Source organism: Crinia signifera, chromosome 4 (genome assembly GCF_055691185.1).
Source record: "Crinia signifera chromosome 4, ASM5569118v1, whole genome shotgun sequence".
Lineage (NCBI taxonomy): Eukaryota > Metazoa > Chordata > Amphibia > Anura > Myobatrachidae > Crinia > Crinia signifera.
Window position 1 is genome coordinate 202566460 of NC_139220.1, and position 12330 is coordinate 202578789.

The 12330-nt window shown below is 44.6% G+C and overlaps 1 protein-coding gene across 6 annotated transcripts in view; it reads right to left on the reverse strand.

Annotated features, from left to right (window-relative positions):
- Window positions 1–10050, reverse strand: part of UPF2 (UPF2 regulator of nonsense mediated mRNA decay) — a 90614-nt gene extending 80564 nt beyond the window's left edge. The window contains exons 1-3 of one of the 6 annotated variants that reach the window (XM_083183463.1): window positions 9969–10050; window positions 3498–3577; window positions 2549–2892 (exon numbers count right to left, since the gene is read on the reverse strand). In XM_083183463.1, the coding sequence (XP_083039589.1) occupies window positions 2549–2874 (326 nt within the window). In that variant the 5' untranslated portion in view covers window positions 2875–2892; window positions 3498–3577; window positions 9969–10050. Of the gene's footprint in view, window positions 1–2548; window positions 2893–3497; window positions 3578–9515; window positions 9587–9611; window positions 9877–9968 lie in introns of those variants that run through there. The other 5 variants (XM_083183465.1, XM_083183462.1, XM_083183464.1 and 2 more) reach the window with 5 other exon arrangements.
- Window positions 10051–12330: the final 2280 nt, after the last annotated feature.

A 12330-nucleotide genomic window follows, 5' to 3' on the forward strand; every position in this document is an offset into this window, starting at 1 on the left:
GATCATCATGCCAGGGGAGATCAACTTTTTAAGTGCAAAAATCTGTTAGAGATGTTAAAAATATCGGCTAAAAATGCCAGCGTCGCTCACATATGTTATAGTGTTCCCTCTAGGCTGTTTTCATCGCCCTGCCCAATTATTAACAGGGCAAAATGCACCCTGCCTCTCTGGCAGCGCCCCGCTAAAACAGCCTGCCTTCCATTCCTGCAGGTGAGACCGGGGAAGCCCGGCGCCGCTGTAGATAGCAATGCCCGGTGCTTCCCCGGAAGTGTAAAGCATTTGGGACGGCCGGGCCCGCCCCCTTCTGTGATGGTGGAACCGCCCAAAATAGTGAAGTCGGCATGCCAGGTCCGCCCCCTTTGAAGCGGCGCCCTGCCCGCCGAAGTTCCTAGAAGGAACACTATGTTATATAAAGTCAAATAAAAATGTTTAGTAAAAAATATGATTAAAAATTTTTTTTTTTGCAATTTTTACACCTATTTTGACAAATTCACTTGGCACTCAAAAGGTTAAAACATGAGTGAAAATCCCAATTCCCCCAATCCCAGCAGGTATCAAAGAACTGGGGCTTTATTTTACTTGCTTAATGTCCCGATCGGGTCAGGGAATTGGGGTAATGAGCCCTTCGATGTATTGGCCCCTTTGAGACAAAGTCACAGTATTTTTATGATAAAAAGGGTTATAAATTACTATTTTATCTAATAATTAATTGCAGTTCCTGTATATTTAGTAAAGGACACACGCAAAACTAAAATATTATAAGGAGTTGACACTCGAAAAGTATGAGCTATACTGTTGTAAAGCGCAACAGAATCTGCTGCGCTTTATAAGAAACTGTAAATAAATACCGTAAATAAAATATACATAAGGGTCTGGATGGAATCACTTGATTAACCACTGATCATGATCATTTAGATGCCAGTTATCTAGATCAGTCCCACCTTGACAAAGCAGCCAATGAGAACCACACAAGTGATTGACTTTGATGATAAAGCCAGGTGGTTGCAGCAATAACGATATTCCAGGATTGGACACTAAAGTCCACTAAAGCATCAGAACCACAGTTTGTTTAGATTATAAGAAATGATACTTATGTAATATCTGGGCGCCCGATTTTTTCAACGGGTCGGAAAAATCAGTTGCATCACATGCGACCAAATCGCATGTGATGGACCCGATTTTTACATAGGATCCAATGTTAAATGGTCCCTGAGACCCGATTTTACATTGGGTCTAATGTGAAATGCCCCCCAGACCCCATTTTTAATTGTATACCCATTCTGATGGGTAATTACTATGTGAAATGCCCCCCCATTGTTAACGGCACACCACGATCAACGCCAACCCGAAGTGTGGCGAGCGCAGCGAGCCTGCGAGGGGCGGCGGTACACGTCCTCCGACCTTTTCATAGCCCCACTATCCACGTCGGCGTGGAGTTGATTTTATATAGTGTGGCGAGCGCAGCGAGCCACCGAGTCCAAAGCGTGACGAGCACAGCGAGCCCCGCGGAATCCGAGCCCGAAGCGTGGCGAGCGCACGCAGATTACTTAACATGTATTCCGCGTCCCCTCGCCACGCTTCAGGCTTGTATTCCGCATCCGTTTGCCACGCTTCGGGCTCGGTGAATATCAGTCTGTCCCTCATGTTTTTCCTTAAGAGAAGTGGCTTATTTGGTGCCCTTCTTGACACTAGGCCATCCTCCAAAAGTCTTTGCTTCACTATGGGCCTGATTCAGACCTGCTCAATAGGCATTGTACACTCAATGCCTAGCGAGCAGATAAGCGCCACCCCAACGATCTGATAAAGATGTCAGCTGGTCCTTTTGTGGCAGGGCTGAGATCCAGTGGAGATGTTTTTGGGATTAGGTTCATTGCCATGGCAAATAGGGACTTTATTGCAATTCATCTGATCACTCTTAATGAAAATCTGAAGTACATGCAAATTACGATCATAAGAAATGAGGCAGCTGACTTTGTGAAAATGAATAGTTGTATCATTCTCAAAACTTTTGGCCATGGCTGTAAATAAACCCCTATATGGTGTGGCAGGGAGCCAAGGATGTCCTACCGGGGGCGTAACCCTAGAGAGGGAATATGCGCCAGAACCAACTTTACCAATGCGCACACTAACCTGCCTAAGCTCCCACCATGGTTTCGGCAGCTGTGAACATCACCACACAAGTATTTCCACTGTGCATAAGGCCATTGCTAATTTACACTTTATTCTAGTAAAAAAAACATTGCCATAGTACAGTATCACTGGAAATATTCACTCCACTTTACCAAGGTCGACGGAACGAGATTTAAGACCTGGGTTGATCCCTTCACACCAAATAAATACCCATGTTATTCAGCAAATTGCCAGATTGACATTTTTAACATAGCAATTTGCACATTACCTATTAAATTTTTTACAAGCATATTCTTTAACAGAATTCCACTATCACTAAATGCTACTGGGGAGCAGGTGTCACGCACAATCATTCATTATGAAGACATCTTTCAAATGGAACCAGATTTTGTCATTGTAAATAACAAAATATTCTTACTTTAATTGGATCACTGCTTGTTCTTTATGCCCAAGCTCTTCATCCAGCTTCCTTCTATCCTCTTCTATGCATTTTTCATCCTCTTCAGTTTTCACCAAATCCTCCTCCTTCTTACTATCCTTATCCTCCTTCTTACGCTTCTCCTCATCAGTTTTCTTCTTCTTGTCCTCTGTTACTTTAGATTGGTCTTTCTTGCCACCCAACTTTGTATCATCTTTGGCTCGCTCTCTGCTGCTGGCAGGTCTCTTCTCAGGGCAGTCTCTCTCCTTTGACACGGAGGTAGATTCTCGCTCTTCCATGCTTGGATTGTTACGCTCTGCTGGCATTATTCAATCAAAACCAACCTTTGAATAAAAAAAGTGGGTTAGGAAATATAAATAACTGCACTTCAAAAGTAAAAAAATAAACACTGCTGCAAGAATTATTTTTCATAAAAGGTCTAAGTAGTGTAAGTATGTATATAAAATAAAACTAGTGACACCAAAACTACTTAAAAAGCCCAGAGTGCTGTCCTCCTCTTACAATGAGGAGAGTGACACCAGCTAATGTACAGTATACAGAGAATAAGATCATTTCTAGGAAGCGCTGGAACAGGCCATATTTGGGATTAATGTAAGTTTTGAATGAAGTAAATGTGAAGCACAAAATAAAGGAGACAAGTACTCCGACTTTTCAGTGAGAGTTAATTGGATTACAAAAGGAATTCGCAGAGATCATGGCATCTCGCACCTAATTGGATTGACCCCTTAAAGCGCTAGGCTCCAACACAAGCTATACACCAGCGTCACCATCCGGATGTAGAAGTAATGCATTATACTGTATTTAAGTTGAGAATTCTGACAAACGTAAACATTTTCAGTTAAGAAAATAAAATAAAAATGGGTCAAAAATGATGTCAATGTCCCAAAAGACAGTCACTTTATATCACACTGACACGCTTTATCAATACCTGCTTCCATAGAAACTGATCAGAAATTATCCAGTTGCTTGTTTCAATGCATGAAGAATATATCTGTAAGTATTCAGTTTCTGTAGAAAAAAATATGTACTGTAAACAAAGGTGACACTTCACATTACATCACTTTCCTACTATTTTCTGGTCATGATAAAAATCAACTTTTCACACTATTTATTAGCATTTTCTTGTATAGTGCACACATATTCTGCAGCGCTTCACAGAGAATATTTTGAACATTCACATCAGTCCCTGCCCCAGTGGAGCTTACAATCTATATTCCCTACCACATGTACACGCACACACAGACATTCTAGGGTTAATGTGTTGGGAGCCAATGAACCTACCAGTATATTTTTGGATTGTGGGAGGAACCCGGAGTAAACCCACGCAAGTACTGGGAGAATATACAAACTCCGCACAGTTAGAGCCATGGTGGGAATCGAACCCTTGGCCTCAGTGCTGTGAGGCAGTAATGCTAACCATTACACCATCCGTGCACTATGCATGAGCAATACATGCACATGAGATGTATTTAACACTTAGGACTTCCTGCATTAGGGGATAAAGAAGGGGGTGGGAGGGGACAAGCAGATGTGGCCTAAACACAGTAAATACTAAAGCAAAATATTGGCAGTTTGAGCAAATGGTTGATCTAACGCAGGGGTGGCCAAACCGATCCTGGAGAATTACCAATGATCCACGTTTTCCAAATCACCTGGCTGCTGCACAGCTGTAGTCATTACTAACTGTCACATTTTCGTATCTGGCTGTGAACACTTGCCGAGATGTAGGGATGGGATATAGATGTCCTGACCGACATGTTGACTAGCCAAACAAGAAGTGTATATACGTGTACCATAAATGATACATTTGTTTGAGGTACTCGACCTGTAGACACAAACATTATGTATGGAGTCCACTTACAAACGAACAAATAATTAGTGGGCTAAGCAAAAATTATGAAAATGTAGCCTATAAACCTGGCATTGTATGTAGGAAAATGGTGCAATCAGATTCATTTACACTAAATATGAGATTTCTTTGTAGTGGTTATGCTGCTTAGTAAAAATAAGATTTTAGTTTTAAGACTTTGGGGTTTAATAATGGTATAACCTGTTAATTTCTCTTTGTATTACATGTAGACTGCGGGGTCAATCCAATTAGATGAGTTTCTTGCAACCACACTCAATCAAAGCTGTGTGCAGCCCCACATGGCTGTGAGCACTTATGAGATGCAGCTCCATTGCTGGCATTGCAATGCCACTGTAACTCAAGCCCTTCTCGTCTGATTGGATCAACCCCTGTATCATGCCAGTGGCCTTGAACTATATCTGACTACTTCAGGAGAACAATTTCCTATATGCCAAGGGAAACTGCAGCAAGACAATTGCATTTAGGAATGGCTGTATAAAAGGGTGACAAAAATTGCTATGATGTGTACTACTAAAGAGGTTTCAGGTTCCCCAAATGTATGTCGGTTTATAGCTCTACACTTTGATAATGTTGTTTAAAGATCATATATAGCGCCTGGCATATTTCTCTAGAGACCAAACATCCTGTCCTAAAATATGTATCTGCAGATCAATTGATCTACAGACAGATCGGGCAGTGTGTTCTGCATACACATTGATAGATCCAAGGTGACTAATGCCAAAACTGGGCATGTGCTCCCAGTTGTCAGTCATTGCCGGCTTGTGCATGGACGGTCGTTGGATTACCCATACACACAGCACAGTGCACTACCAGGGGGTCATTCAGACCTGATCGCACAGCCGCAGATTTGCAGCGGCTAGCAATCAGGTAGATAGTGTAATCCCGCTTTGCAAATTATTGTACACCTAGCAGACTTCACAGCCGAACCAAATCCTGTAGGAAGCCGATCACCATTGAATGATTTTACACTGGTCACCACTCATTGCAAGATAAAAGTGACTTAATTCAGCGGCTGCAATAAATACCGGCTTATCCGGCATCTGCGATGAATAAAAGGATTATCCGGCCTGGAGCAAACGTCACACCCTCCGCTAAAAAACTTGGGCATGCTTGTGTATTCCCTGTGTAATTCAGAGACATTTAACTTGATGAAGGACATTCAATTGAATGGCTGACAGATCAGCCAGTGTATACCCATTTCCTCCCAAAAGCCAGAAAATGGACAAAAATAGTCATACAGATAAATTGGTTATATTAGATTTAATCTATTTGTTTGAATATCCATTTTTGTGTGTTTTTTACAGTGTTTGAGAGCAAAATTTCAAGTCATTTACTCAACCTGGAACCACCCACATAACCTTCAGAAACCCCCCCCAGCAGGCATACACACCTGCATTTGCCTGGACATGCCTTGCATTTTGTTGGGGGAACCATTTTTGCAGGCTCGCCCTTGAAATGGCTGGGATTCACCCACACACGCCCACTCCCTGTCAATCACGCTGCCAACGGCTCACAAATAGAAATATTTGCCAAAGTCAATTGCAGCCAGGACAATGCGCATGGGCAGTAGCCCTAACATTGGCCAGCATTCGAATTCGGATCTGGCCTAACAAGTCTTAATCGAGCCCATAATGTGTTATGCTAAAAGCAGCCATTACAAGACAAATACTATGGTGAGGCAAACTATGGAGCTCGGTGTAGAAAAAAGATTCATGTATCCGCCTCCATTGTCTCAAGAAGATGTAGGGGCTTATCTCTACTTCATAATGATGCTTGGACTAGATGCACTAAAAGCTGCCTCAGAAAAAAAGCTTTGGTAGCATGAAGATTCAGTGGGAAAAACGAGGAGAAGAATGTTAAAATCCCTTTTTAATGATGGTCAGGATATCGCACTGCAAACATACTAACCACAACAATCATGCCATGGTGTTTCAGTTCTTACCAACGTGCTACTGGACAACATGATGTCTGGCTGTGAACATAAACATTAGATAAGATAACTATGGCTATCACAGACATATAATTCAGACCTCTAAGAAGCACTGGTGTGGGGTATGCCCCACACATAGGGCCCGATTCATACCTGACTGCTGGGCTGCTACTCATTGCCGCCTTCCACACCCAAAGTGAAATTCCGCCCCTGTGCATGGCTGCGAATGGCATTGCAGCCAACAACTAGAGAGAAATCCATTCACAATCACTCACCACTAAATGGATTACCCACTCCCCCCATGTGCAGCAGCACAACATAGACTATGTGATGCATTCTGCGGTTTTCTGTGCCACTCCCATAAAATGCCGGGGTGCCACCCACAAATGATGGCTACCTGTCACTCATTTGTTTCAATTAACTGATCTGTCTAAAGTGGAAAAATGCTACTATTGTGGTGAAAATCATGCTTTGAATAGGGCATAAAATCTCTAATTTTTCTCACCTGCTAGACAAGTGCTACTAAAGAACGATGCTCATTGAAATACTAAGAATTGACTTCGTCTTGGCCTTCATTCCCCTTGTAATAATGTGTGAAGCAACTCCCCTTTAAATAAATCTCATCGTTAGAGAAAAATAAAATAAAATATGGATTACTTAACAAAATGACATCATCATAAAAAAAAACTTTTAAAATTCAACATGGCAAGATATTTTCCACAGAATCCTAAGCTGGGTACACACTATGATTGGTGCCAACAGGGACCCGGCAATGTGGCGGCATCTGCAAGTGAATGCACACTTGCCAATGATGGTGACTGGGGGACAACGCTGCATTCTGCAGCATAGTCCTCATTAACGATGTCCTCCCTCGTCTATACATGCAGGACACAGTTAACGACAAAGGGGAGTGCGCATAGTGAACTATATTTTGCATACACATTAGACAATGTGCACAATGATATTGTTAATTATCTTTATTGTGCATATCGGTAAATTATCATCTACTGTGTACACAGCATTAGGAAAGGCGTTCATAAGTGGAAACCGAAAGATGAATAAATTCTCCAACATCTTATTAATGTAATGTCATAATGACATTATGTGGTAGTACAACTTGGAGAGGTGTATGTGAACTACAGTTCATCTGTGACCGGTTTCTTTTCTACTCTGTAACCCTATGTCCAGGCTGTTTTATGCCAGTCAAAATGCCAGTAATGACTATATATTGCATCTCCTAGATCAGCGGTTCTCAAACTGTGGGTCCTGACCACAAAGTGGATCTCGACCTTCTCTGCATGGGGTCACGACTCCATGTTGCTGACCATCAGGCTGATGACTTTTCTATCTCAGTCAGTGATGTTGAATTGTCTGTTACTTCAGACTCCTCACATCATTTGGTGCCTCCACAGTGCTGCCATGTACAGTATGTGCTGTCTGCTGACTACACATGAGATATGATGACCTTTTGCAGTCACTTGCTGGGGTACTGTAATCATGTTTACTGTCTGATGGGGTCCCAGAGCAAAACAGTTTGAGAACCCCTGTCCTAGATCAAAGCAGGGAAAGACCGGTTGAGAGATAGGTGCTGGCAACCTCATACATTCAGAATAACACCTTAACTTGCACAGCAATCTCCTATTCACACATTAAGGCCCCCACACACACAAAACAATCTTCAATATCTTCAGTTTTGTCTCTGAACTCCCAGACCAACAACAAGGGTGTACACACAAAGCGATTTTGACTAAGCGATTTCACTAAATGTACCAGCGATTTTGACTATACTAGAATTAACATACTTGGTTGGTATTCATTGCAGATCGCCTAGCGAATATTTCCCTCAGCAGTGAATACCAGCGATTTTGAGTAGACAGTCAGCGATCTAGTCAATATATTGTTGACTGGCAACTATTTTTTACTAAGTGATATTATAGGGCGATTTGTCTAACCTTGACAGCGATCTTTACTAACCTTCTAAACAATTTTGACTATGTAGTCAAAATCACTTAGATTAGAAGGATCGCTCCATATGTACACCCCTTAACACCGAACAATATCATTCAGTGACATCACCGTAACTGCTGAACAGGCAGGTCTTTGGCTATATAGCCAATTTGAACTGAATGTTCAGCAGACGCCAGGGGTCGTTCACAATGTTGATTGGACACACTCAAGAGGATATAGCTCAGAAGGCCCTTTCTGAAAGATTTATTTTACAATAACCTTTAGAAGCAATGCACACAGGTTATGCATCACCTCTCAAACCCACAGCAGCACCCTGCCACTCACATCCTGGACACAAAGCAGACCCTGCCACTCACACAGCAGTATCCCTGCCACTCACACACACCCCTCCCGGGCAAACAGCCGTAATCTGCCACTCACACACCAGTACCCCGATACTCACTCCACAGAACATGACAGTACCCTGCTACTCACACTCCCAAGCAGTATCCTACTGGTGCGTACACACGGTAGCTTTGCCGTACTATGCTAGTCCCGATGCGCTCAGATCGCATCGGGACTCGCATCGCACGGCATGCAGTCAGTGGCACAATTTTAGACTATATAGTGCAGATCTGCACTATATAGTCTTGCCTGCCCTTTCTATCTGACTGCTGACTTGCACTCACACAGGAGCGCATATCAGCATGCGATATGGCTTCCGATGTTCACTATATCGGCAACATCGGAAGCCATATCGCCCCGTGTGTACACACTATACCACTCACATCATCCAGGAAATAGAATTATCCTCATACTGCCACTCACATCCCCAAGAAAAAGGCAGTACCTAGTTACTCATCTTCCAGGGCACATGGCAATACCCTGCAGTCAGTCACACACCCCCTTCTTAGTTCACAGCAGTACCCTGCCACTAACACCCTCAGGAATTTGGAAACAGCAGTACTTACACTCCCTCCAGGGCACTTGGTAGGGTAGATCCCTGTTATTTACACACACACACAATATCCCGGGCACAAGGAAGTACCCTGCCACTCACACCCCCAGGAAACACAGCAGTACCCTACCACCCACACCCCCCTCCCGGGCACACGGAAGTACCCTGCACAAGCACCCTCGTACAGCGCGGAAACCCCTGTGCGGCCCAGAAAGTGACAGGGCGCAAGAGAACCGCGAACCTCAGCTATGTGATAGAAAACAGCCCCGCCAGCAGGAGGGCCGGTACAGGGAGCGGTGGCGGCACCGTATACGTTACACCGAGCTGTTGCCGTTACCTTTGAATCTGTAAACACTCCGCCACTGCTAGCACGACTCCTACACGAGGACCCCGCAACTCAGGCACCTGCAGGACCGCCTGTCAGGAAGCGATGCACCGTCACTCCAAGAAACGCGGACAAATAGTATGCACGGCCGGCTGTAAACAGTGATTACTTTGCTAACTATGCAAGATAGATCATTTCGGGCGATCTGTGTGCAATCAGGCAGTACGTAAGACAACTGGAAGAAGGACCCTTTCCTCAGGTCTGTAGTGTAGTGTACTAGGTGATGGTCATCCGATCTGTGCCGATTGCGGCATGATACATCGATGTTAGTGACATGGATACAGTAGTTAGTATACGAATCATACTCACAGGAGCAGCAATGCATCCATCTTGGCTGGCGAGTACTGTTTGAGCCAGGGGGCGGGGCCGAGACGCTGACTGACAGCTGAGCTCCACACAGTCACACTCACGTACTGCGCTCGGTGCTCTGTAATATATGTGACGCTGTCGCAGGGCAATGACTCAAAGATGAAAAATTATTATGTCAATGTTATAATGAGTGGGTTTTTATTGACAGTCCCTTATTTTGTCATTGAAAATCATTTTAATGAGCATTTCTTTTAGTGTATGTGTGCTATAGGAACATACCTATCCGTTAAAAAATAAATCATATTTGTGTGCGATATAGTTTACAGATGCACAGAAAATATTATATTTGTATAGTGAACATCACACTTATCTAGGGATGGGCATCAACCATCGATGATTAGAAATCATTGATGGCTGATGTTGAATAATTTTGACATTGATGGGAGAACCAGATGGTTTCCAACAATAAAGTCCATCCATCTACAAGCAAAATAGGTGCAAAAAGCATATGTACTGTACAAAACAATACCTCCTAACATTCAAAACAAACAGAGCGGGACACCTGCGCCAAGTAATCCCAAAACGGGGGTGTGACCTTGGGTACATTTCTGGCATTGTATCCTTTTATCCTCTCGTCCAGAGCACATATAAATCGGGGCACATTTATCAATGATCTTTAGCTCAGGGTTGCCTATCCTGAAAATCGGGTCCCCCAGAAAGGTGGGCAACCCTCACGGATTCTGAGGGACCCCCGCTCCCTCCCCCCTGATTGCGGCTTCCTCCCCCTGACAGCGGCGTTTAAATAACCTGATCTGCTGATCTCTGAGGAGGGGGCAGGGCTAAAGGCAGTGGTGTAACTATAGTCCCACAGCCCCCGCGGTGGCGGGGAGGCGCTGAGAGGGTGTGGGCTATTGTTGCTCACTGCCTTCTGCCACCAGCGCTTCTGTCTTCGCCGGGTCCCGGCTCTTCCGGCTACTGCTGCAGCGCTGTTAATACAAAAAAGTGACACTTGGAAAATGGCTGCCTCCATACTGCAGACATTTTCCGAGTGTCACTTTTTTTGTATTAGCAGCGCTGCAGCAATAGCAGGAGGGCTGTGCGATGCCTGCTGAGGGCTTGCCCTATGCTGCTTGGGTACTTATGTAGTATCTGGGCTGCCGATTTCTAAATCGGGTCGGATCGGGAGATCGCATCGCATCGCATGCGACCATGCGATTCGATGCGATGCGATGCGATGACCCGATTTTTCCATAGGAATCAATGTTAAAATGGACTGAGTCCATTTTAACATGGAATTCAATGGGAAAAATGGGTCCTTTTCATACCCCTTCTATCCAAGTGGGCATGGAGTTGGATATAAACCTGTGGCGAGCGTAGCGAGCCACCGAGCCCGAAGCGTGGCGAGCGAAGCGAGCCCCGCGAGGGGACGAATACCGTCCCCTCGCGGGGCTCGCTTCGCTCGCCACGCTTCGGGCTCGGTGGCTCGCTACGCTCGCCACAGGTTTATATCCAACTCCATGCCCACTTGGATAGTAGGGGTATGAAAAGGACCCATTTTTCCATAGGAATCATTTTAACATTGATTCCTATGGAAAAATCGGGTCATCGCATCCGATATCGCATCCGATATCGGATGCGATGCGATGCGATATCGCATCGCATCGCATCTGATTGTATGCCTTAACTTAAGGCATACAATCAAAAAATCGGCAGCCCAGATACTACATAAGTACCGCTGCTTGTCTATAGGGAGTACACTTACAGCGCGGGAACCGGGCTCTGACTTCTCCTTACTGCAGGGGAGTGTGAGGAGCCCGCTGCTGGCATGCGGGGGGCTGAAGACCACCCCCGGGCTGTCTGTCATCCGGCTTAGCTAACAGAGAGCTAAGAATACAGTCCTGGGGGAGCAGAAGCTGGGACTGGATGCTGTAGCACTGTGAGTACACGCTCCCATTATTACTGCTTCTATAGCAGCCGGGGGGCCCTGCATTTTCGGCGGGGGTGCGCAGAATTAATAGTTACTCCACTGGCTAAAGGGTCATAATCACATAATTTTAGCCCCACCCCCTCTGCAGAGATCAGCAAATTGGGTCATTTCCCATCCTGGGGACAGGGTGTTATGATGTCACACTCAAGCCCGCCCCCCAAACTGCTTCTGAAAGTCTCCTCCTGGAGAAGCCTACAAAAGTCTGCAACACTGCTTTAGCTAGTTAATACATACTTGCCTACTTTTGAAAACTAGTTTCAGGGAGATTATAGTTGGTAGCAGAATTTTGCACAGCGCCCCATTGAAGGGGTGTGTCATGCTCCACCCAAAGGGCGTGTCTAGTTCCATATATGAAGAGATTGTGAATGTGGCACC